General features: G+C 44.4%; 1 protein-coding gene across 5 annotated transcripts in view; it reads left to right on the top strand.

Annotated features, from left to right (window-relative positions):
- NFATC2 (nuclear factor of activated T cells 2) overlaps nt 1-27,076 on the top strand; it is a 101,585-nt gene that overhangs the window by 61,208 nt on the left and 13,301 nt on the right. For all 5 annotated transcript variants that reach the window (XM_085314069.1, XM_085314068.1, XM_085314067.1 and 2 more), the window contains exons 7-9: nt 1,741-1,796; nt 2,738-2,864; nt 4,456-5,151. In XM_085314069.1, coding sequence (XP_085170195.1) covers nt 1,741-1,796; nt 2,738-2,864; nt 4,456-5,151 — 879 coding nt within the window. The remainder of the gene's footprint in view (nt 1-1,740; nt 1,797-2,737; nt 2,865-4,455; nt 5,152-27,076) is intronic.

The following is a 27,076-nucleotide window of genomic DNA, read 5'->3' as shown; positions in this document are numbered from 1 at the left end:
TCCTCGCCGCTGCGGACAGGTCCGAGCCCCCCGCGGGGCGATGCTGGCTGCGGAGCCGGGCACCTCCGCCCGGAGCCGGGCACAAAACCGGCATGAAAATGCAAAATGCATTTAAAATGTGCTTTCRTTTCCCGTTTTGCCAGAAGTAGAAGTGCTTAAATAACAGGGGACAAAAGCAGCTCTTGCGGAATTTCCAAGAATTGGGAAAAATAAAAAGTTCTGTGAGAAGAAGGTTTTTTTTTTTATGAGACTTTCACCTCCCTAGTGCCAAACCTGGGCACGCAGGCTGGGGAACCTACCAGTAGAAATGCAGCCCAGGAGATTCCTCCCCTGCTCTAAAACAAACAGCAGGCTTGTGGCTACAGTATTTCATGTCACGTCAGTTATTTTGGATACGTGTCCCCTATTCATTTTAAAGTCAGACTAAAGTCAGTCTAAACGGTACRAAGCAATTTTTTTCCATCACTATTTTTCTTCAGAAAATTACTTGGTCAAAAGTTTCAGCACAATATTATCGAAGGGGTAGAGACTAAAATCTTTAGAAAAAAAAAAGAGGAGGGGAAGGAAAACATTGCTAAAAGGTATTTCTGTGAACGGTGGGTGACAGTGGATTTAAGAAATATTTTGTAGCCAGATGAAGCACCCAGTCTGTGTGCAAATATTCTGCCACTACTAAGGTACTGTTACAGCACTACATTACTTTGATGATATTCCACAGGAAGAGATCAAATTTTATTTTACTCTAYAAATACAACTTTATGTAGCTCAGAATTGAGATGAGCTGCATGGATATAATCAAGAGCAGAAAGACTTCCAGTGGGTCCAAGACAAAAACCGTTGCACATGTGATGAGCTACTGCTCGAGTGAATATTTAGCCTGTTACAGTGCCTGAAGCCAGGACTGGATGCCTGTGGCACAGGGTGGCAACTGGAGTGGTGGCCGCRCGAAGGTGCGTGTCCACCGTCAGAGGTGGAGGGTTTGTTCCCTGATCAGAGGAGATGCATTACTAGATAGCATGTGTCTAGGTTTCATTTTGCATATATGAGAAATGGCTGTAAGAAGTAAGAATGCATGCATAACAGAGAAATCGAGCACCCTGTACAGCCAGCATCCCAATTAAGGTAATAATTTGTCGCTGTGAACTACTTCTAGAAAAACCTAAACTCCCATGAGTATTGAGCTGATCTGCCAGCTTCGCTGGGCGGCACTTCTAAAAATGAAGCCGAAGTGGTGCAGGTTGCATGCTGCAATCCTCAATCCATCATCAAATTCATTTTTTAGCTAGTCCCTCCACCTCCTCACTCCCTCTGCCACTTGCCACACTAGCAGGGAGCTTTGTGGTCTTAGGTTAAAACAGTGGAAAGTTTGCCGAGCTGCTGACCAGTGTGATCATAAACGGGTTGTCTGACCTTCTTGTGCCCCCCACCAAGGCTCCAGTCAAGTTTGGCAAAAAGCAGATGTTGCACTTGTGCTGAATATTTATTTCTTCAGTTCAGCAATTTTCTTCATATACATTTAATTTTAATATGTATGTAAGCCTTTTCCTGCCCAGAGAAGTGTTCAGTGATGTGTTAAAATTAAATGGTCTTACTTTTGTTTAGGACTGGGAAGATCCTTAAAATTAAATCAGTTTTGAGAGCTTTGCTAACCTGACGTCCTTACTTTGTCTTTTTTTTTTTTAAGTCAAGTTTTGTGATTTAAAAAAATGCAGTGAAGTTAATACTGTGATATTCTTTCAGATGGGCAGCAGATCTGGGAAATGGAGGCAACAGTGGATAAAGATAAGAGCCAGCCTGTAAGTATGCAAAATGCTGGATGTCCTCTCCTTGAGCATCTGGGACAGCAGCTTGTATTCAAGGGGTAGTTTTTGAAGAGTGTCTCCAAAGCAGAAAGAGCAACACAACTTGCTGTGATGAGCAAATGTCAAATGCTTCAGCAGTAAATGTGTTGCAAAAAGAAACTATTCATTTAGCAGTAACCCTCAGCAAATTGAACAACTGCTAGATTTTGAGTTCTTGCAGAGGACTCTATTGTATCAGCCCAGTTTTGAAAGCCCTTTGCAGGATGCTGGCTGGTCTGGCTTCCTCTCACTTGTGTGGAAGTCTTGGGTGCTCTGTACTTTGCAGGACAGGATTTGTGCTATATTATTTAAAATTAACATTGATCTTTCAAGGGAATGAGCCTCTTTGTTCACTTTGCTTAATGGGACCCTACTGTAGTTGTTCAGTGCCTTTTAGGAGCTAGTACTTGCATTGCCATGGGCCAAGCCTGCTCTTGCGGAAGAGAACAAGACACTTGCTGCTTATTTCCAAGGAAGGGGAATCCGGCTGTGTATAAGTAATAAGCCTATAGCGTAATCAAGTTTATTGTAACAAAAGCAGAGGAATTTCTGCAACACATACAAGTTTATCAAGCCCAGTATAGCTAAAAGTGCTGCTGCAGCCTTTATGACCATTCTGTGTATTTTATTGGTAGCTGAGACTTCCCTCTTCAAGTTCAGGACAGCATCAATACTACAGAGGATACTCAGAAATACCAGAAATTTCTCATAGCAGAAATTTTCAAGTTCTGCTCCATTTGCCCTTTTTTCCTTCTTCTTCACGTACCCTTCTTTTTAGGATGGATAGGAAGATTTCTTTTACTTTCTCCCTGAATGTGTAACAGAAGAGATGTACCTAAGGATCTGCTGCTAGCTTCAGTTACTAATTAGATATTTTTTGCCTTTTGTTGTTTCAGAGCATGCTTTTTGTAGAAATACCAGAATACCGTAACAAGCACATCCGCACACCTGTGAAGGTGAATTTCTATGTCATCAATGGGAAAAGAAAAAGAAGCCAACCCCAGCATTTTACCTATCACCCAGGTAATTCCCAAGGACAGAGCAAGTTGTCACTTATTTCTCGTGAGCAAGATTTTATTCTCTGCCATTCTGTTTTCTTGCCATTATCTGGAGATCTAAATTTTGCTAATTTAATTTAGACATGCAGCTAAGCACTCAGCAACTGTTTGTTTAAAGGATGCATATGATTTAGGAATTTCCCATAAATCCAAGGGCCAGATGTCCTGGCATGGGACTGATCCTGTCCCATTCAGCTGATGGGAGTTTGCCAACAGCTTCAGTGGGAGCAGACTCACTCTGCGACATGATGTGACCCTGTGAAAACAATGAGCGCTGCCTTCCTTAGTTGACATGTACCACAGTAAGATAACATCAGATCTGGGAAAAAAACAGGGGCTTGGTAAGGAGGAAGAAGAGCAATGTACGTTCTTCAGAATGAGGCTGGTTGAGAAAAACATGAGTGCTTTTCTGATGTTCTTCCTCTTGGGAATTGATGAGCAATCTCACAATAAACGCAACAGGATTACTAATGAGATTCCCAGAATTTCTCTGCTTTGTCTGGGAGAAAAATATTGTGAGAAAATCGGAGTATTGTGCTTGCAAAAACCAGAAAGCACAAAATAACAGTACCGTATTTTTTGCAAGCTTCAAAACGATGTCTTAATTCCACTGCTTTCCAAGGATGGCAAATATTCATACTGGTTCTTATTTCAGTCCCTTCTAGCCTAAAATTCTCTGCTCATTCTCCCTGAATTTATAATTCATGTAGGGCATCACTGTTTCATCACACATTAATCGTATAGTTGCTACATTGTCGAGCTGTGGAATAATATTGAGAAATATGGTATTATTTCAATATGAGCTTTCAAATAGACTGCTTCAGAGAGGGAAACCCTATACTTTCAAAAAATAACCCTGTTTCTTGACCATTATATGGTTTCCACAGTGTGGTATCTCTGTACTGAGTTTTGGGGAAGGAACAGAAACAAGCGTTAGAAATGTCAGTATTCGTCCGCAGAGGACCATTGTTTATCCACACCAGGATTCACACACCTTTTACTAAACTAGCAGTTGTGATCTTTTAAATGCTGGTGTCAGAAAGGTCTTCAGCTGTCAGTATTGAGGGAGTTAATGCAGCAAGGAGGCTAAAAGAGAAGCCCTAAAGCTTCAGGTAGCTTCAGTTAACTTCAGCTCTCCCCTTGGTTACTAATTAAAGATTTGACTGAAAAGTGAGGAGTTCTGTATTGCATAGGAATTCTATTTATTCAGCCTTCTTTTGAGATGGAAATATTGCACTTACTCTTGGCTTCTTTTGCTTATGTTCCAGCTAGAGYGGCCCTTAAATGAATTAAAATGAGTTAAAATAATGAATTTTTAAATTTTCAGAAATGTGTGGTTAAATTATTGGGTATTGGTCATGTCCATCTTAATGGACAGTGCTTTCAGGAGAGAGGAGAGATTGCAATTACATGCTTTATTAAACCCAACACCTGTGAGATAAGAGCTCCCACATGCAAACTTTGTAACCTACTTAAATCTCTTATTACTTCAAGGAAAATCTCGCTGTTTCTCAGCAGCTTGTTACGAATAATGTCCTTTGCATGCTTTATTCTAGTACCATCAATCAAAACAGAGCCCATTGATGACTATGATCCAGCCTTAATCTGCAATACAGTACACAGTGGTCTGGGAACAGTAACACAGCCTTACTATTCACAGCACACAATGGTCACCGAGTCCCCTTCCTGTCTTGTGGCCACTATGGCCCCCTGCCAGCAGTTGCGCTCAGGCCTTTCTTCTCCCGATTCTCGATACCATCAGCAGAATCCAGCCGCTGTAATATACCAAAGAAGCAAGAGCCTTAGCCCTAGCCAACTGGGCTACCAGCAGTCCAGTTTGATGGCTACACCGGTCGCTATTTCAGATGCCCATAGGTCAGTGCTGGTGCACGCTGGTTCCCCAGGCCAAACTTCGGCGGTGCTCCATCATTCTCCAAGCAACCAGCAATCTTCTCCTGTGATCCACTATTCTCCAACTAACCAGCAGCTGAGATGTGGAAGTCACCAAGAATTTCAGCACATCATGTGCTGTGAAAATTTTACATCCAACGTTGCGAGATCCAGCCAGCCCCAAGTCAGTCAAGCACAAAGGTTAAGTCCAAGTCCGTATCCTAGTGTGATTCAGCAGCAGACAGCCTCAGGCCAGCGAGCAGCAAAAAATGGACCACCAGTTAACGACCAGAAAGAAGTGTTACCAGCTGGAGTTACTATTAAACAGGAACAGAATCTGGACCAAGCATATCTGGATGATGGTAAGCACCACTCTTTTCTTCTATGGGTTGGCTTATTGGAGGGAGGAGAGAAGTTTACATCTTATAAATACTACCTGTTGTGCACAAAAACAACGTGGCCTCCTTTTGATGGAGGTGGATCTGTTGCTCATGAAATTCTGCATTTTAGTGTTTCATCAATTGCATTTTTGGTAGATGGCAATGCAGTTTGGCAACAGGGCAAAAAAGACAGTGTTCTGCAGAAAGCCTCTCTCTTGCTTCATGACATGGAGGGAGCTGTCACATTTTAAGATGTTGCCATTTTGTTTCTGTTTGCCAAACGTTAGTTTGGAAAATGGAGAAACTGAAACAAAATGCACTTCTTAATTATTTTTTTTATTATTCATATCAGGGCAAAGTCCACTTTGTAAAACGCTTTTGTACATTTTGTACGAAAAAAAGCCCATTGAACAGTCTATCAAGGCCTGTAATGAATGGGGTAGTGCTGCAGGCAAAACTTTTGCAGATGTTCTAGATGAACAGTAGGACATTGATAAGTAAAACAATGCTGTTTCTTTGTTGTGAGCCCAGCAGATTTAGCCTTTAGGAGTGAATACAAGTTAGAGTAAAGCTTTCTTTGATCATATCCTGCTTATTCTTAGGTAGGCAGCTATTGGCAAACTGGTTGATTGGTTCTTCTATTAAAGTAGTAGTACTGTTCCTTGCAAGAGGGAATCAATGCAAAGTTAATACTTGCAGCTGGTTGCTACAGTCATGAAAGTCAGTGGTGAAACCTGCGCTGGCTTTAGTGGGAGCAGAGTGAGGTTGCTGGATACGTTGCTGCAAATACAGGGTGTTCTTACGTATGAAATGTGGACCTGATTTTTGCATATTTTCAGTGGTCTTACCTTCACAATCTAGGCAGTTGCATGCATGATTTAATACTGTGAATGTTCAGAGTTTGCGTGTTTAAGTGGTTCAGTACCCAGTAGTTTGTGATTTTTTTCCTGCAATTAATAACCTAGAGTTGTGAAATAGTTTTATTTTCTTAGCCTCAGTTAGCGAGCGCTCTGCAGCYGTATTGTGTGCAGTTTTCATTGCTGCTTTTGCGGGGAGAGTAGGGTCTGGAGCATTTTCCCTCCTAGTCTGTGTTTGAAATGTGGTTGATATAGCTTTGCTGCGGTAACAGGAAAATCTGGAGAACTTTTTATTACTTACTGTCTGAAGAGGGAATGTTGCTAATGTTGAATTGGGATTTAATAGTGATTTTGATTTAGGAGATTTTGCAGGATCTGAAATAAACTAAAAACCATTCTCCATTCAGGGAATGTAACACGATAACAAAGCAAGATAATATTCTGATAACAAAGCTGAACACTAGGTTTTAAGGCACTTTTATTATGAGAAGCTGAGAGATTCTTCCACATTTCTAGAAATACYTGGTACAAACACTGTAACAGAAGTAAAACAGAAGAAGGGAATTTGAAGTTTAAGCAGACACACTTTAGACATGAGCGCAAGTACAGTTATATGAACTCCAAAAATGGATTGCAAAATTGATTTCACTGGATTTTGAATCAGGCCAGCAATATCTAACTACAGCACACCTTGCGAGGGAGACGTTTCACCTCTGTGCGGTCAGGACAGAATAGCAGCAAGTTAGAAATGAAATTCCCAGGTTCTGCTTGGCTGACCAGATCATCCTGAATTGATTTGAAACTAGAGATTAATTTATCAGTCATAACAGCCCACTCAGGCAAGGTGAGTCTGGTCACATGCAGTCTTTTGGGGGGCTTCAGAAAGTTTACGTGGTTAAGGAGTCTGACTGGGGAGAATTGTGATTTACTTTAGGGCCTTTGTGAAACATTTGATTCTAAAATGTTCAGGACTGGAACTGAAAARCCACTTTGTTTGCTACTGGGGACAAGTGACTCAGAACATAACAAAAGCTGTATTTTTTCTAACTAGAAAGTTTATTTTTGTGCTTTATAGTATTAAAAGAAACCAAACCAAAAGGATTATGGAGGCTTTTACCCACAAATCCCTTTTATCCAGAAAGCTCTTCTAAGATAACATGAGCCATTAGTCTTGCTGTGATTTTTCCTGGGTAGTTGCTCAGGTGATCGCTCACCGGTCAGGTCTGGCACAAGCATCTTCTAATGCCACTGATACAGAGTCTCAGGCAGCAACAGTTTTGGTGTCTCTCGCTTCTTCTCTCTTCTCGCCCTCCCCCTTCTTCCTCCTCCCTTGTCTCTGTTCTTCTTTCTCTATATTTCTGCTGACAGCCCAGCTTTCTTCCCTTTCTACACTTGTGACCTCCTCTCGCCAGCTCCTGTCCTCTGCCTCCGTAGTTTAAAGACAGCCTTGATGTTCTGGACGTTGCGGCTATTCTGGGCTCTGCCGTGAATCTCTTGTGTGACTTTGGACAAGCCCTGCTCCATCACTTCCTCTTTTCCTGAGCTAGTGCCTCCTTGAGAGGGTTCACTGTGCCCCAGTCTTTGAGCTCTCCGGGAAGTGATCAAAGTATGTCTTGCAGATAACACAGCTACTACTTCTCTTTGATTCTTCCAGTCTCCTGCTGCCACTCCTGGCAGGACCCTTCACTAGCTATTTTCTCCTCTATTGTAGAGGAAGTTTTTGGCCTTTTTTCTGAGGTCATGGTTTGTTCTTTGCTCAGAGCCTTCGCTGTTCCATGGGGCACATTATACAGGAGACACAGCATACCTAATCTCTCCTTACCTCCTGCCTTGTAAAGAGTCCAGTCTATTCCACCTCCACAGAAGGATTACAGTCAAAGGCATGACCACAGCTCACAACCTTTTGAGCTCTCTAGGTTTCATAGCACCAGCAGTGTAGCCAAAACAGCATGGACTTTAAAGCAGGTGATGGCTGAAGTGTTTACCTATCTCAAAACTCTCAGAGGAGTTTTGCCATTTGCAGAGACCTCTGGGTGCAGTAGCTACACAACTGGTACCATTCATAAACATCCATAAAAAACTTAGAGACATGCTGAAGATATCTTTAGCTCATCTGTGACTGCACTGCAGATATAGAAATCTGTCATTTGCTTTGCTGGAAGGAGCTATTTGCCTTGCTTTTCTCATCTTTTCTGTGCTTTCTCAGGGCAAGAGGTGCCCATGCAAGCAGACCACAGCTCACTTCCAACTTCTCAATTTCTTTTCTCTCATGGACAGAATTGACAAACCTCTTACACATGATCATATGGTTCAGGAAAGAAGACTTTAGTTATCAAGTGGTAGAGGTGGGATTTAAAAATATAGTTGTAAGGGATATGGACTGAGGTCAGACATTCCTCACATATGTCCGTACATCTCCACAGATTTGGATTTGGATTTGGGTCTCTCTTCCTTTCATAAACCTATGCTGACCTATTGAATGTAGGGGTGGTAGAAGGTGTAAACAGCGTGGCGGTCTTTTCTCTGACAAAAATACCGTGGCTTTTTTTATATCAAACAGTGTAAAGAAGCCTCCCTAGGAGAACAGCCTATTCACAAGAAATTGGCAGACAAACCTTTGCGGCACCATCTGAAACCCACTGAACCTGATGGGAATATATAGTTGACTTTTATAGGATCAGGATCCAGAGAGAGGATGGCTGAGGGATTAGGGCACTAGTCTGTCCCATGGATCTCCTGGAGCATGGATCATGCTACAAAGCCACAGGCTTCCTGCGTAGCCTTGGGGAAGCCACTCTGCTGCTGTATGCGAGTTCCCCATCTGCAACATGGAGATAGTAGGATCATGTGACAAGAGCAATAGGAGGACAAATGTAATAAAGTGTGTAGCACTCAGATTTGACAAGATCTAGAGTGTGTTACAGAGATTCAGTGTGAAGTGTGGTGTTAGGCTCTTGTCCTAAACAAATACATGGGCATGTATCTGTTGCTTTGACTGTTATCAATCTGCCTGACTAAGATTTAGTTCTTCTTCAGGTTCAGCTGTCATGTCATGTCGTGTCATTATTCAAATGGTAATTATCTAACCACATCTGACACGCAAAACAGTGCATCTGAGACAGCGTCTCCAAAGTATTTTTGGTGCCTGAGTAATCTTTAATGGGGAGGAGAAAAACAAAGCAGATGCATGTGCAGTGGTTAATCAGACTGCTGATCAGCAGAGAYGTTTTATAGGGAACTCATGTATTTTACAGAAAACTTTCAGATGCAGCAGATATTTCATTAGAACAGGGAATTGCCATGTGTGCAATGTGACGCTTGTGGATGACCCAACACTTTTGATCACCATCACTATGAGCGATGTGTTAATTTGAGCAGTCTTGCTTCTCACCACAGTAACCATTGCCTTAGCCATTGGTCTCATCCCAGACCATTTGGAGTGTTTAGTCCGTATTTCTCCTTCTTTTTGTGTTCTTTCACTCAAGAAGAAGAGTTTGAAACCCCTGTGTTTGTCTCTTCAGTGGCATGAAACCAAATGCAAATCTCTTCTTTTCCCCTTTTTCTTGACCTTTCCTTTCCTTCTTTCCTTACTGGCTCGTCTCTCCTTAGCCAGGGAGATAACTACGGCACGAGCCTGAACAGACTGTACTTCCAGGAGGCCCCAGGTCTCCTGGAGATCTGAGAAGTAAAGCTACTGTATCAGCACTGTGTAAGTGGCAGTCAGCATCCCCAGCACCTGCCCCTTGTTCATTCCTGCAGCTTTGGTCCTCAGCAGCCCCTCTGCATGCATGCCAGAAGCAAAGAGAGGGTTTGGACAAGGCAAGGAAAGGAGAAGGAGGAGGCTCAGCAATTACTTGCAGGACACAGGTCTCCTTCTTCCAGCCATCACAGTCCTCATGAGGCCTCTGCTCCAGCGTTAGCACAGCCCAAGTATCCCTCTTGCTGGGGACCTGCCAGCCCCGGCATGACAGGTGGAGGAGCAAGTGGCACTGGACCAGCTCCATCAGAGTGTGCCGGCTGGGTATTCCCCAGTTTGGGAACCTCAGCTGTGGACGAAGGCAGCTCAAAGCTCTCTGTGCATTAGCAGAGGCCAGGTCCCAGCTGCCGGCATGGCTGTAGGGAAGGTGCCTTTCGCTGTTAACACTGTATTGATTTTATACTCAAAAAGCACACTTGCAGCTTTAGCAACATGTGTTACTCTGATTTTGAGTTCTCTTCCCCACACGTCAATTCTGTCAATGCAGAGAGGTAAATAGTGATGGAGGGCAGAGGGGGAAATCGTGTTCTCTCTTTCTGTTTCCGTGTTGTTGGGAGGAGTGAACTTGAATGTTGCAAATGGGCTGTGGTTCAGTTAGAGCAACAATTTGCATCAAAAAAGGCCACACTCTGTTTTTAATTAGAACTACTTTTCATAGAAGGTGTGGTCATTTCTGTTCAGGCAGCATTTGACTAAGAGTGCAGCATGTACGTTCTCCAAAAAGTTTTGCTCAGCCACTCTAGCAAATCTATGCGTTCAGCAGAGTCATTCCTGATGCTCTGACTCACTTTATGCCGGATTTCCTATCCTCCCCTGGGACCTTACGCTACTCTTTAAGTACACTATATGTTTTATTTTTGGATCACTGCTATTGTGCGTTTGTATTGCATTAGGACCTCAGTCTCCCAGTGGTACGCCAGGGTCCTGCTTTGAGAGGTGAATATGTACACAGATCAAAAAGGTGGTCCTTGTGCCCAAAAGCCTACAGACTATTGCCAGGAAGTAGAAAGATCATTATTTCAAGAGGCAGGTCTGCTGGGTTTTGCCTGAGCTTTGCCTTTCAGCAATATATTTGTATTTGTATGGTTATGGCAGACTGGCATTTGATGTGCTTCCTCACCTCTAGAAAYAATTTGCTACTTGAAAACTCCAGTAAATCCAGTTGCTTCTCAAGATTGCTCTTTCCCCATCGGTTTTCTGAGTAGCTGTCCTGCTGCCTAAAAACATGCAAAACAAAACAAAGCAAAAAAAAAAAAAAATCAAAAAAAGAAAAGAAAAAAGAGAAAACCCATACATCCAAAATCAGCAGTGGAGGAAGGAAGAAAATGAATCAAGTGATTAAAAACATAGTTCCACTGGCACCTCTTTGTTCTCGGGTTCAGGAATCTTTAATTGGTGCAGTACAGTGCCCACAGGCGAGCTGTGTTACAAAGCATTTCCTGTTCAAAAGAACATGCAGATCCCATTAGGGAAGCGAGGGCACCGCAGCGAAGGGCCGACAGCGCGGGATGGGTACATGGATGCTCGGTGGGCAGCGTCCCCTCCGGGAACTACTGCATCAAGACAAAAAAACAGGTCAGTCGCAGGGATTTTGTGCTGGAAGACCGGCCACCGTTTGCAGGCTGGACCGGTGGGCTGTTATCAGCAGAAAGCCCTCAGTTTTCAGAAGGCATCAAGCAATTTTCAGTGATGGTTTTGAAATACTGGCAAAGAGTGGCTTGAAAGGAAGAACTTGTTCATGCAGTTGGGAATTGAAAGCTTCGAAACCACAATAAAGTCCTTTCCCAGACTTGCTGTCCATTTACTCCGCACTCATGGCATTCCTTAGACGGTCTGAATCACAGACAGCAGACAGCTCTTATAAAGACGACCATAGACACCCATCTGTCGGAAGACATCTGCCAAAATAGACCATACATTTACTTTTATTCCTTCAATCCACTTTCAATTTAAAAGGATAACAACAATAACATTTTTGAGTCCAGTGGCACTCTCTAGCCAGTATAGAGAAACAGCAACAAATCAAAATAATTCCAGTGTAAAAAGAAGCACGCAAATGTTTTCCCCAAATCTTGCAGATGGGTATAGTGGGGCAGAGTGCTGTTAAGTGACTTGTCCTAGGCGACGCAAAACATCACTGGTGAAACCATAAGTAGCCTGTGGGACCCCGTCCTACAAGGGCCGTCCAGCCGCGTGTGCTGCCCTCCTGCGCGGGCGCCTGGGCGGCACGGGGGGCCGCGAGGGAGCGGTGAGTGGCAGGAGCACCCGTGTTGCACCCGAGGGAGGACAGAGCTCTCTTGTCTTTCCAGCAGCCTTGCTCCTTTCRTGCTGCGTTTCGAGGTATAGTAGCTGCTTTCTAGGCATGAGCTGGTGACTGCTAGCAAGTAATACCCTGCCCGTCGCTGAGAGCAGGTGTGTCTGTTAGAAGCACCCTCGTCTTGTAGGGCAAAGCCTGGAGAAAGAGCAAAGCTTTTATACGAGCAAGTACAGGATGTAAGACGAATGAATCAGTGGTCTCCCTCTCAGCTATGGATGACACTGGATGTTCTGTGCAAAAACTCTTTTAGTTCAGTCAAAATCATAACTGTTCTGACAACAATGATAACATTCAGGAAGGGCCAAATTTTTAAAAGTGGAGGCTTTGGAGATCAGAAGCAAGAAATGCACCTGGGAACCAGCCTATAACCAAAGCAGGCGAGAGGGCTATCTCCTTCTTCTAGAGCTATATTCACCAGTTTGCACTGAGCCAGAGCAGTGCTGCCTGGAAACCTTCTACGGGGCTTGCTTTACCCTTAGACGGCTCACCACATAACTATGCTGGTTGAGGTGGTTWATTTTTTTCTTTTGCTAACACAGCTATTATGGTAAAAGCCCTTGTATAGACACAGCTCTGTTGGTATAAAAATGCTGGGATCAGCACGGCTCGTACCAGTTCAGGGAACCACCAGCAGCTGTTGCAGAGAGAGGCTTGCGTACCACTATGYCTGCACTGGAAGGCTTTCACCAGCAATACCGGTGTTGCCAAGCTAACTAAACTTATCAAGGTAGCTACAGCCTGTGTAATATAATTGATTTTCATACAGGCAAACGTTGTATGAACTCATCCCACTTGCTTTGTATGTTTACCGCTTCAGAGTGAATCCTGATGCTGCTAACTTGCAGCAWAGACGATGCAGTCTGCTGCATTCGTTTATTAGAGAAGTGCTTTGAGGGGGTTTGTACCCTTCCTTAGAGCCACATAAGCAACRTGCAGCAAGGTATGTGGTCGTCCTCACAATTTATCCTCTTATTTCCCCTTTAAAATTAGCATTGTGTGATTGAATATAAGTATAACCAGTTAATTAGCCTTCATCCATATGGCAGATCAAAGCTATTGCTAAGTCTTTGCAATTTCGTTGTGAGTCTTGGAATCTTTATAGTGATTTAAAGTCCCTGTGAAGGTGACTGCAGCAAAATGTTGGCTTTCTTTTTATTTTAGTGATATTTTCAAGTTAGATCCAAGAAAAATCCAAACATTAGAAATAYAAACTTTTTTGGTGTTTCAAAATCTAGGCAGACAAAAATGATGCAACTTTAGGGGGTGGGGGAGGGTTAATTGCATGATTTAAAGACCTATCTCATGATCATTAGAGGCCTGACTCATGAACCCTGGATGCCTGGGTTTGGCACTGCTACTCATCATAGTTTCATTTGTTATGAATTTCGTTAATGTTAAGAATGTGCAAAGGTGGGGAAAGGGCAAGGCTCTTTTCCCCCTTAAAGCGCAGTGGAATACCTGGGAGGATTGAGCTCCTATTGCAAAGCCTAGTGCAAAGGCAGCTTGAGCCATTTTCGAACTGCAGCTCTGAAATCTTGCAAGCAGCTGCAAAGAGCCCTGCTGCTTTGAAAAGTTTGGACAACATCTGCACATTTCTGTAACTATTGTGAAATAAAATGTCTGGCAAGAATAACCATCTGAAAGATATACAGTCTTTTCATGGTGCAAACTGAAAGCGAGTTATAAAGTCCTCTAATATAGAAAAATGACTGGATTCTCGGCGTTATTCACACAAGCAGAACTTTTCCAATTAAAGTCAATTACTACCAGTGATCATGGATAGTTCATGGCGGCCTTTTGGTCCACATGGATCTTTTCTCTCAGCAAAATGAAACCCATAGATGATTAATTTAAAGCCCAGTTTTCTTCTACTTGATTTTTATACTTTGTTTCTTATAAAAATATTATTTTTTATAAATCCCTGGCCATTTTGAAAAAAAAGGAGGATGAATCATCTGAACTGCACATCCAAGTTCGTTTTCTTATGAGAACTCTAAATAGTGAGAGCCACTTTTCTGCCCTGCAGAAGCTGGTATGGCCTTACACTCACAGATCATTTTATAGTGCAGCTTACTCACCATTTCCAAGAGACTTTTATGTGCTAATTTGGATGCAGTGTGTTTTTACAGGAATTTTAAAAGCAGACTGGACAACTGTACAAAAAGAAACCATCAGGAACAATCCTGCCTTGGCTAGGAGAGGTACTAGATGACCTAATAGGTCATCCCTACTTCTGTGATTTGAAAAACAAGCAGTACATCTGTAGTCATGCCAGCAGGAGAGTCAGAGATAGGGGAAGAAGAGCGAAGGAGTGAATACCATAAAACTCCCTTCCCAGCATATTAGCTTCTAAATTGAATTTCCAACCAGCTGCTGATTTTCACACTCTTTTTTGTTCTCATTTTGTATTATAACTCTTTTTAGGATAACCAAGAAGAAACCAGAAGGTAAAAGTCAATCTAAAATGTATAAATGATGCAGTTGTGTCTGAATCAACACTCCAAGTCCCCATGCTTCAGTTTTGCAAGGATAGAAAACTGGGCGTGCGTCCAGCTGTGAATTTCACAGATGGATCTTCTCTCTAGAACAGATCTGCATAAAACCCCAAAATCCAAATACTCCTGACTTTGGAAACATTCACTTTCCCCAGTTTAGGCACACATCTACTATAAATATCACTATCTGTTTGGCACTTAAAATCTGTATTCTCTCAGTAATCACATGACAAATGTGTGATAACAATGACTTTGAAGACTGGATCTTGAGTTGGATTTAAGCAGTGGACAGTGTTAGATATAAAAGAGTTAAATCTTCAGCTACTGTAAACTGGAGTAAATCGTTGAGGATCAAAGGACTTCAGAAGTGATGTCCATGTGACTAAGCAGGACAACACTAATTCACTAAGTGAGAAACTAGTCTAATACTCTTCACCTTCCTGCAGGTTCTTTAAATCCACACAGTTCCCATTTTAATCGAGCTATATTCTTTTGTGAGTTTTTGATTCAGAAACTGTTTGTACTCCAAAACAGAGTCTAAAGTCTGCCCTCAGCTGAACAAGCCTGATTTCCTTAGAGTGAAATCCTAGTTTAACTAGATTTAATGAGAGAAGTATAGTTGACTTCTGCTCACGAACACCARAGTGAGTGATTATGCTTGCATCTGAGGGAGAATTTTTCCACATGGATAATGGTCAAGTGTCAAAGTAGAGGTCAAAGCATACTACTGCCACTTCTCTTCCCTCCAATCGTTGGCCTTTGTACATGCTTAGATGCATGGATGGTGGAAGAGTACTGGCAGTGTGACAGTTGTGCACCAGACCAGTTTGTGCACCAATGCACAGCAGAGTGCATGCCTGGAAAACCTTCTAGGCAGGGGAGAGGGACCTGGGGCCCTGCAGAAACGTGCAGATGATATCAGAAGTGATGGTGAACTTCAGTCCCATGTCAATGTTTATCTCTTGACTTGCTCTGCCTTTGTGCAAAGGAGTCTAAACCTTTGCTTTTAACATGCAAAGAATAATTTGGGCCAAGAAGAAAGAAGCAGCAAATTAGAGGAGTGTGAGTTTGTAACCATTCACTCTGATCATCCCTGCCAGGGGAGTCTAGTCAAAGATTCCCAAATTGTAGTGTGGTTTGGTTTGGTTTCTTAATGATAAATGACTTCATCATCCATGAATGAATCGAGTCAAATGTAGGACAAATAGTGAGACACATGAATGACTCTTATGACATTTGCAGTGTCTCAATCGGTGCTGGTTTATTTAGGTGGTTTCTAAGTTTCTTTGGAAAGAGTGAGAATGACTAAATGAAGGGGGAGCCACTTCAGAAGTGTGGGAGCCAGCGGTGAAAGTACTGTGACAGTTAAACCTCCCTGGGTTAAATATCTGGTCATTATGAGCAATGCTGCATCAGTTATTTTGTAAGAACTCTCTTCCAGGAGACTYGGTAGCCGCAAAGCCAAAGGCAGCCGGATGACATACCAGACCTTGTCTTCCCTGTATGGTCATATAACGCCTGATGCTAGAGATGTGGCTTTGTCAGCCACCTTGGGTTTCTTATTCATCTAGGGAGCCAGAAGGCTCTCTGCAAGTGTCTATAATAGTCCTAATTTTGAAAGGGGCTTCAGGCCCTCTGTGGCTCTCTGCATTTACACCCAGGCTGCCCACCAGCAGTGGCTATTGCTTTCTGATCGAAGGTGCCGGCACGGGCATCCRGTGCAGCCGCCTTTCCTTGTTTTATTCATGGGTAGTGCTGGTCTGCTACCCCACTCAAACATGTGACCCAACATTTCTATAGGTGAGCAGCCATAGGAAGCTGTCCTTGGGCATGAAATAATTATAATTTTATACACACTGAAGTTTACAAAAGGCTGGAAATAGTGTCTAACATGGACATTGACTTTCTAGATGTTAGGCAAGTTCAGTGAGCAAATTGTCTTGGTTTAAACCAGAACTGAGCCAAATCAGAGGATATTTTTTTAAGATGTGCATTCTTTAATTACATTGTGTTTCATGGTCTTTTTTCTTTAAAATTACTTTTAATTTTTCCTCTTTTTGTTTCTTCTTCATGCATCTTCATTTCCTTTCAGTGGGGTGCTGTCCTCTGTCTTGGGAAGCGTCCCAAATGCTGATTTCCAGCAGGCAAAATGCAGGGTGAGCTTATCAGCTACGTGGGCTGGGTTACATGAAACCTCTTCTCCTGGGATCATCCTGCAGCTTCCTGTCCTCAGATAATATTTACTATATTTTCAAATCTTTTGCCTTTGTAAGAAAATTTTAGAATTTAATACAATTTCTTTTTTTCAGTATAAATTTTATTAGCTAGTGTTAAAATAAAAAATTATACAACACTGTTCTTTAATCGACAGTTTTTAAAATTGGTATCTGTGGAGCTTTGTGTAATAGTTAGCAGGTCTCATAGCTTTCCCAATCTCAAAAGCGCAGCAAGTTTTAGATCAACATTAAGACTTGCCCAAAGTTCAGGTGCTTCTGATAGTGGTCTCTGTCTAGATGCCAACCTTTTCTGGCATGCAGAAAAACATTTCTGCGTTGGAGAAACCACGGCTGAGTGCAAGCCTCTGCTGAAGGGTGGGAAGAAACCTCTCCCGCGTGCGACTTCCCAGCGCAGCTCTTGCTCTGCAGGAGAATACCCCAGCAGCACAAATAGTCTAGCCCTTAATCACAGTCGGACTGTAATATTTACTAGCATTTCGACAGATTGCGGTGACTATAACAAGACGCTCATTTCCTCCCATGCATGCAAGCAGAGATGTGCGCCGTAGACGGCTGGTTTACTGCAGGAAGCTCGTGCTGCTGCACGCTGCGCTCGGGCTGGCTCAGCCAGGGAGGCTCTGAGGCCGAGGAACCGGGCGGTTAGCCAAGGCCGGCCTCTCCCCCTCCTCTGCCGTGAAGGTAGCTCGCTTCATGCYGTGCACATGCTGGTGTACGCGCACCAGAACCTCTCGAGAGTTTCCTCTTTTGAAGACGTGCGCTGCCTTCGGCTGCAAGGCAGATGCACTGGTTATCTGGGGAGTCCCTGTCTGTGGCACCTAGACAAAAATGCTTTGGCGGACAGATAAGTGAGGAGATTAATTTTCTTGTCTTTAGAAAACAGTGTGCACCAGCAYGCCTGGATAGATCGAATTTGTTGTGATAGCAAAACAAGTTCTATGGAAACCATTGTGAGCCCTGGAGTGCGGCTGCCCAGGCGAGTTGGGGAAAGCCGCTTTTGTTTGTTGTGCTTGGCATCGTTTTGCTCTGGATGAAGATGCTTTAATTTTGTGGGGAGACCCAAGAGAGCATTCCTCTTTTTCCATGCAAGAGAGCCTTCCAAGCTGGCATAAATGTCCCCTCTTTCCAGCTGCTCCTTTCCAAACACACTGTGCCTCCTAAAGATAGTCTTTACAGTGGCTCGGGCCGGTGGAAAACATGAAGCCTGCACGGATTAGCAGAGGAATTCATTTGGGCTGACAGACTGGGTTTCCCTCTATAAACAGCACTAGTGTTTTCATCTTCTGGGCGGCAGAGCACGCTTCACGTCCCGGCGCTCCTGGGCCTGCCTCTCGCGCGCCGGGCTGCGCCTGCTCCCGCGCAGCCGCCGCGACGACCCGCTGCCGAGGTCTGCTGGGGGGACGGAAAACGGCGCGCGGGCAGCGAGGCGTTCTCAGCTCTCTCCCTGCCCAAGCAGGTTTTTTCCAACCTTTAAAAGAAATGATGGGGTTATTTTGTTTTCCTGGTTTGTTTTTGTTTCCAGGTGAAAGGGAAACGCCAGTACTCCCTTCTCCGCTGGTTCGGTGATCCTGCAAGCAGCCCCGCACTATATACGCGTGCGTTTGCTTTGCWGCCTTTTCTCCGGCGATGATGGGCTTACTGTCTGCAGAGTGTAAAGCGCAGCAGGGGCTGGGGGATCTCGAAGGAGGGGTGTTGTCGGCGTTTGGCAGGCGGCAGGTTGGGCTGCAGGAGCCRCGCTGTCCCCGCGGCCAGGCAGGGCGTCCCGCGCTGCCCGGCCCCGGCCCGGCGCGGACAGCGCGGCTCCAAGCACCTGAAAAACAGGAACTGTGCTGTTTCCCAAGCACTTCTCGTGCTGGCTCGCAGGATAGGTGCCGAGCGTTGTAACCCCTAGCAGACCCCGGGAGCGTGACTCATTTCAGCCAGGGGCGGACTGGCCAAGATGTGTCCAGGATCCCAACTTCCCTGCCTCGTCACGGCTCTGTCTTTTCCTTCCCAGTTGTAAAACCTTCACCGAGCTCCTCCCTAGCACTCCTCCAAAAGCCTCTCCTGCAACAGAAATGCATCTGKCATAGCTTAAATTTGTTTTTTTTATAGCTTACTTGGTAAATATAATCATTCGAGGTTATTAAGCACTCAGCATTGATTGTTTCTATCAGTGCTCAGGAGGCAAAAGATGTGCAAGGGCCAGTTATGTGATCAGGCTGCTCTTAGCGGTGCTTTGTATTTACCTGACCAGTCAGTAATGGATGGTTTTGTCTGTGTCACCAAGTAGCTCAGTACAGAGTTAGAGTTGTGGGGACAAAACCTGAGATTCAGCTGCAAAGAATTAAGTGATAAACTCTGTCCCGTAACTAAACTTAAGCACCATATTTTCACATGCATAACCCACATCCCATTAAAAGCATGTTCCTTAGAAATGTCTGTGCCAGCCCCCATCCTCCAGTAACGTGCCGCGGTCTCTCCCTCCTCCAAGGCACACTGCACCCGGCAGGGCTCTGGCTCCCGCCGGCAGTATCTGCTCTGGGGCAGGGAGAAGGGTGATGGGATCCCGGCAGTCCCGAGAGAGACTGACAGAGCGGCGGGAGGGAAGGGTGCCAGCATAAATGTGTTACCCACACTCAAATATATCCTGCACTGCTGCTGAATCATGGTCTTTTTATGGATAACACGTGGGTTATGCTCATGAAAATAAGACGCTTTTAAAAACAAACTCTGAAAGAAAACAGAAAACCTGTAGGTGGAGAGCAATACTGTAAAGTTTCACAGGTTTATCAATCTACAGTRTATTTATTATGATATAGTTCTTGGTATAAGCATTGCCCTGTTTTTAAAAGGAGCAAAAGTTGATGTCAAGGTGCTGCTGGGTGCAACTAGAGTATTTTTTCTACCAAATTATATGATGTGCATATCTATCTGAGCCCAGATGCATCATGTCCGGTGTGGTTCTGACAGCATCAAGCATCAGGAAGATAGGACAGCTGCCCTGGGAACCCAAGAGGGAGGCCAAGGGTGCTGGTAGGAGACGAAAGTGCTGGCTAGGACACAGGCTTTCATGTATCACTGCTTTAGGCAGGCTCACTGGCTGCCAAAGGTTTTGCAGCTGGAGCATCAGGCATGCTAAACCACACAAGGAAAACAAAACCCAATAGATTTCCAAAATACCAACAGCTGGATGCAGATGACATTTCATGATTAGGAAAAAAAAAAAAACAAAACAAAACAAAAACGAACCAAACAAACCTCTCTCGTATTGCTCTTTGGCCCCTTCCTGACACTGCCCCATGCAGTGGCAGCCCCAGGCTGGGGTGTCTCGCACAGGTGGGAGACCAGCAACGGAGCTAGAGGTGTAGCTGGGGCGTCCATCCCAGGTGGCAGAGGGGAGGGGAGGTTTCTGAACCATGAAAATTGTCTCTATCTTGGCATGCAAAAGGCGAGAATGGGAGCAGAAAGGAGCCGGAGGCCAAGCAGCCCTGCGATCCCGCTCAGCACTCAGCTCCCAGCCAGCACCAGCAGTGACCAAAGCCTSTCCTGAGACTGTTAACTGTTGCTATTAACAGTGGTGATTTTTGGCACAAATACAAAAACTCCATCGTTATTATTAGTGTTGATTACAATCATGCCTAAGAGTCCCTTTGAGAGGAAAGCCCTGTTGTGCTAGACATGGTGCAAGTGTGGGGCAGCTAACACTCCCCACGCCRTGGAGAAACCGCCTCCACGGCTGTCGTGGCCTCCGTGCGGACAGCCCGCGGGGATGCTGACCGCAGCACGGGCCCGGGAGCAGAACCCGCTCTTCTAGCCCAGGAGGCTCCCCTTGAGGTCACCGATCGGTGTCGGTACAACATGGGCGAGTTTGCGTTTCTGCAGCTCCCTCCTCGCCCTGTGCAGCAAAGCCATGCAGCATGAGCTTGTGTTAAAGTCAGTGGGGCAGAACCATGGGTTTAAGCTTGAGTGCATTTCTAATTCTTATTTGAAAGGGAGACTCAGTCCCTTGGACAGTCTATTTTTTCCCACTGGTAAATTACCTCAATTTTTAGGTCTGYTGATGAGGCATTTTTGTAGCATCAAAAATACTCCCTCCCCACTACCAGGCATCTTCCTATTTTCTTGTTGTYGGGCTGACCAGGACCAGGCAGGGGATTGCAGCCAAGGCCCTGACCTATAGCTGTCCTTTCACTTCATCTGGAGTCCTCACTGCTTTGGTGTCCTTCCCCTTTGCATTTAGGCTGAGAGGCTAAGGCAAAGCAAAGCAGCTAGTGRCAGTCAGCAGTGTTGGTAGTTTGGTCCTGTATCCCAAAGAAGAGAATAGGACAGTGCTGTGCAATGTCACTCTGACAGTGACAGCTGGATGGTCACGTCATGAGGTTGCATAGCACATGGTGAGCCTTCCTCATGATGCTGCTGCAAGGAGCAGGCAAGGGGTCAGCTTTGCTTCACCACTGAGGAATCAGGCCCAGGTATTTTGCACTTTCCAGTACAAAACCTTCCCACTCAGTTCAGCATCCCAAAGGATGGTCACAAATTCCTACCGAAGGACCTCTACTACTGCTGTTCACCAGCATTAGTTCCATGTTGTCTGTCTGGGAAACACTAGGCATGGTCTGGGCCAGGTTCAGAGAGGTATGAATACTTGTGTCTTTGCATACTTGATTTTTTTTTAAAGTAGGTAGATGTCTGATCCACAGTGATTTGATTGAGAGTTAATTACCAGAACACCTTTGAGACTCTGGCCTTGCAGAAGACCTCCAGTGGCTTRTACAGTTTCACTATGCCGTGTGTGTGAGCTGATGCATTTCASTCATGTTTGCAGATGTGGCAACTGCTCTCTTTCTGAGACCTCTCAGAAAGAGCTACAGTGATCTTGGCCTTCAAACTGGCTACTACTGTGTCTTTCAGCTCTCTGTGTCTAGTTTCCCAAGTGCTGGGCAAACAGTCTTCCTGTTTAATCCGAGTTTCCAGCCAGAGGAATAATCTGCCAATTTGTTTTGCATGTGTCCTGTAGTTAGACAACAGCATGTGAAACGTAAGCAAGTTCTATCTTTATTTTAGGCAAGAGGGTGTTTTATCCCTGTGTAGTTCCAAAGCCTGTTGTTGTTTGGTTGGCATGCGCCCAGGAAGTGTAGCAATGGACACTTAAATCCAAACTAATAGGTTCAATATGAGGTACAGCTGCAGAGCTCGTGAGCTGGCTGTGCGTGCTCCTGTGTGAAGGAGAATGTTGTCAGACTAGGGCTTGGGAGCGATTGCAACACTCTCACTGGGTACTTGCAGCATCATGCCCCCGAGATTCAGTAGTGAGTATAGCATTTAGCATCCTGCCCGGGTGGCATGGCGATACACACAGCACCGAGTCCTCACAGGTGGAGAATTATGATGGCTTGTTAATCCTGGGAGGGATTACCTGGGCAGTCTGTTTTGGTGGTTACTCCTAAGTCTTGATCAGGATTGCGGATGGGAGGTCTGCAAATAATTGAGGCCTAATTTTTGAATAAATGTTGGTTCTTGCTATTGTGGTGAGGCTGGGAATTGCCCAGCCTCAATAGCTCYGGCTGCACTTCAGCTAAAGATAGTCACCTCAACAACTATTATGCATTATGGAGCTCAGTCCTATTTCTGGTAATTTATACATCGTTCCCCTCCCCCCTTTTTCCTTTCCTTACTGAGAACAAAAGTTTTATCGTTTGTGCCATTGACTCAGATCGAAAGCTTTAACTCTTTGGATGATGCATAAATATTGTTCTTGTGCTCTCAAACTATTTACTGTCAGAGGTTTCTGTCCTTCTGCAGGTGAGAGGCAAAGTCAGTTACGGTATCTGCTTTCCATGGTCTTTGCACTTTTTCTTGTAGTTTTAGTTACAGGTGTCTCCCAGAGTTAGTGCTCCCTCTCAATTCATCATGTTCTCTGATCTGTATATATGCCCCATAGTAATATTTCTTTTTATTATTACTGTGTAACCGTACAGATTCTTCACAGATGAGAAATCCCTTGTGCTAGATGCTCTATCGACAAAAAAGGAAAAGAACTTGCAGTCTAAGTGCAAAATGGAAGATAATGGCTGTGTGCAGGCAGGTGGGCAGCCCCTTGCGTGTGGCACCCCCTCRACACTGTTGTACACGAATCTAACCCACTGTCAACAACCGCTAAAATACTTCCCGGTGTGGATTCTTTCTTGTCACTGTGGCCCCAAAATTAGGAGCTCGGTTGTCCTGGGTGCTCCTCCCCGAGCTCAGAGCACCTCTCAAGTAGTGCCTGTCCCTTTCCATCGCCTGCAGAGGAAGGGAAGGGGGAAGCATCTGATCCAAAACATTCATTTTCTGAAGGAGGTGGAATTGTGATAGAAAAATAATCTGTATGAAAAATGATTGCCTTTGTTCCCGTGCTCAGGGTTTTTCACTAAGAACTGTGCACCTACTTCCTATAATCCTCTTTAAAATAAGGCGCATAAGAAACATATGCCTTGTTTGCACTTGCTGTTCCTAAGTTGTTTGTGAAAGCAGAGTAATTGCAAGCAGAAGCTTATTTGCTTGCATAAGAAAGCTTGGGTTATCTGGAAAAAATATCTGTAGGCCACTTGTGCATCTTTTCTGTCACTTTGGGATGGTTGTTTTCTCCTGGCTACCACCTTCCAAATGCGGTTCAGACATGTTCGGAAGGAAATTTGCTTTGCTCTGGAGGGCCAGATCCTGCAAGAATCCACAAGCCCTTCAGCAGAGCCACTTGTGAAGTTAAGACACGGCAGAAGATAAGATGCCAGGGAATTTGAGCCAGTAAATAGTTTTGTGGATTAATATATATAAGCAYTAGAGCTTTAGGGAGGAAAATAGATTACGTTATTGACTGTTCATCCCTTAAAAAACTGCCTAAAGGGAAATGTAACATGGATTACTTCCCTCAATTAAATATTAGTTAAATGGTTTGTTTCCCCTCAATTAAATATTTGTTCTGGTAGTTCTTTTGCGACAGAAAAATCAGAATCAGTAGCATTGCCTATTCTTGTTATTTTGAGTTAATCCTGAACATGCTGTAACAGTTCTTTGATTCTCCCCCTACAATTATTTCCTGTAAAACAAAATACCTTTCTCCTGTCCATTCTTTTTTTCTCTGTTTTTTAAACACTTTACTGAATGACTCATATTGCCTCCTAGTAAATAGGTTAAGTCTAGGAGAATGATGAAACTGCAAAGTGACATGTGAATAAATAGTGCTCTCGCTGGTGTGCTTTTTCTGCTGGCAGTTGCTATTTCAGAGGCACTGTGGTATCTATGGCAAATTGCATTAGCGTTTAAACTGTGAGGTGCAAGCTACTGTGGGAAAAATTCATCACCAGCCTTCTTCGGTTTTACTGTTTTTAATCTGAAGGCAAGATGTATTAATACCAAGTAGCACTGCTTATCTCAGCAATTATGTAGCACACTCACAAGGCCCAAACCACGCACCAAAAAGTAGACCTGAGCGTGATTCACCCTGCTGCTTTGCAGCCACCGCCGCTGCAGAGCTAGAGCAGGAGTTCGGCCCTAAGCTGCGGGCCAGTCACTGTAATATTTCTGTATTGGTTTAGCCAACTAATGTGGTTTAGGAAAATGAACTCCATCCCTTCTGGTATAAGATTTTGTATATTTATTTATTCTGTGTGTATTCTACTTGAAATATTTCACTTGGTCTCATCACATGTTAACTAAACTAAACACGAACTTAATCTTCTCTCAGTGACTTCCTAACTGTTAACCAGCGAGAGCCAACTGCATGACTCAAACACGTGTCCTTCCCTTACAATTTCAGCCAAAACTCTCTGGCATCAGAGTATTGCAGAATGAAAGTCATATCTAAATATATGTGAGCAGAGAGAAAGTCAGTTAAAAAAAGACTTTGTTATGGAAAGCTACTACAAACCAAATCCACGGTGGCCTGGAGTTCCTCATCACACCCAGTCTGATCTAGTTTTCCACTCTCAAGGTATGCTTCCCAAATTGGCTGTTGACACTTGCAGAAGAACTACACAAAGACATCCAACCTCATTCCAGCTCTTAATGCCTTACGTATATTGACTAAACAGGCATAAAGGGTTTATCTAAGGAAGAAAGAGAGAATCTGTGGTCCTCTTTGTAAAWTTGATAAGACAGTTTTTCCTTGGTATTCATACAGTTCCTGCCTGTGTCGCCCTTAATATTCAGAGTCACTTCTTCTGCCAGGTAGCTTCCCGGTGAGATTGGCAGTGGGTGGCATTGGGAACCGCACTGGATTTCGTTAGTCTGGATCGGTTTCTGTATGTGCAGTGCTGCAGAAAAAGGGTGCTGCGAATAATATTTAAAGCAACACCTCCTCGCACCTACTCTGCTGGGGTGCCTCTTCCTCTGCAATGCCTGCAGTGCAGCTCCTCTAAATTAATGGGGTTTTTCGCACCAGCGGGACTGAGCCTGCTGATGGGCTCCCAGGGCTTCCTGCAGCGATGCGCTGAAGCCTAGCAGTTTGCACGACAGGAAGGAAAGTGCACAAAGTGTTGCCTGAGGGTGCACTTTCCTGATTGCCAGTTGACGCCGCTTCTTCCTCCGGTCCAAGGGGGAGGCAGAGTTTGCGCCTGTCTTAGAGTCTTCTGATAAAAAAAATGATGATTAAATGCTGAAATCCATCAAGCAAACAGGAAATCACACTCTGGAGGCAGAAATTGCTCTGCTTTTCCCTTGCTGCTCCCATTAACAATAACCRAGGATGAGAAAGTTAGTGCATGTGTGGCCTACAGATATCCCAAAACCGCTGCTTGCAGGTTCATGGAGAAGAAGGTTCCTAGGACACTTAACTCATTGATTTCCAATAGATTCAAATAGGGATTCAAATGTATTAAATAACTGAAACCACCACAAATGGCACTTTGTCATCCTTAGAGCTCCTTCATTCAATTCACTTTAATGCAACATTTGGTACCTGTTTCTCCAGGAGATTGTGTCATCTGTAAGCAGTGTTGCTCTCCCATATGTTGTTTGCAGTTCAGATTTCAGTCCCTGGTTGCGGGGGTCTCCGTAACTAGCTTCCCAGGGAACTGAGCAATCAGTTAACACCCAGGTCTCTCCTTAACTGATTAACTGTGTGAAAGTCCTCTGGCCATGGAAGTGTAATGATTTTTTACTAATCGCTTACAGGCTCAGGTGGAACTTATTACTGATTTACAAGGTCGTAACCATCTGTGTAGCAAGCTGAAGCGAAGCATGGCAAAGTGGACAGGCCCCCAGTAGCCCTGTGCACGGCATGTAGTACAGGGAAAGCAAATACAGGTTTCAAATCATCTCCGCTCGTGCAAATTGCTCTGTTCCCTTTCCCTTGTCACTGGTTGCTTTTCGTTATATCACYGAGGAGAAATTGCCTGGAGGGAAGGCTTTGCAGAGTAACAACCTCTGTTTGGGGATTAAGCGTGAATAAACAGAAGCGCAGGGACGCTGGACTGCCGCGAGCGCGCAGGCTCCCCGCTACCCCAGCCCCGCGCGGCGGGGATGCTCCTCGCCTCCTGCGGTTAGGTGCCGCTTTGCAGAGTCAGAACAGACCACTAAGCCTTCAGACTGCTTTCTGCTATCTCCGTTGGCTCAATTTGGATCATCCCGCTAGGGATACCAAGGACCTAATTTTTAGTAATATTGAGCACTCCAATCTTGGCTGAAATTTATGRGACCTACCATGTCTGTTTAAAAGTTCTTATCTTAAATTGCTGCCTATTGGGATTTTTAGCGTGCCTATCCGAGCTAAGCTCTTGTGCCTTTCAAATTTTGCTAAACTACCTAAAGACTTTAAAACATCGCTGTAGGGAACTTTGAAAATAGTGGCTTTCCACTGCATCCCTGGGGTCAGCGTAGGCTCGTTCGACACAACCCTCCGTCTCCATTTTGGGCTGCTCTTTTCCGTTCGCTGGGCATCAGGTATTTAAAAGTTCCCTGCATGCGACTTTCAGTGTCTTTGTACATTTTTCAGGCCAAAGCAAATCTGCAATAAGCTGGTCCTTCTGGGATACTGTAGATTTGGCCTGCGCCACATGGCAAGATGATGACATGGCTGAGGACCAGGTTCTGGAGTCTGGCCTTCCCAGTCTTGTGCCTTAACCACTAGGTCACAGTTTTTCCTGACAGCTTTAAGGCAACTGTTTCATAGAAGTGAGCTGCTGATCTTTTCTGGAAGCAGACTGACAATACTTGAAATACTTAAAATAGAATTTCTAGAGTGGTGACACAGACAGACTTGTGTCTTAAATATTTCCTGATTCATACTT

Source organism: Rhea americana, unplaced genomic scaffold, assembly GCF_003343005.1.
Source record: "Rhea americana isolate MKP2758 unplaced genomic scaffold, rheAme1 scaffold_4, whole genome shotgun sequence".
Lineage (NCBI taxonomy): Eukaryota > Metazoa > Chordata > Aves > Rheiformes > Rheidae > Rhea > Rhea americana.
The sequence above is the reverse complement of the archived record's forward strand: the minus strand, read 5'-3'. Positions and strand labels throughout refer to the sequence as shown.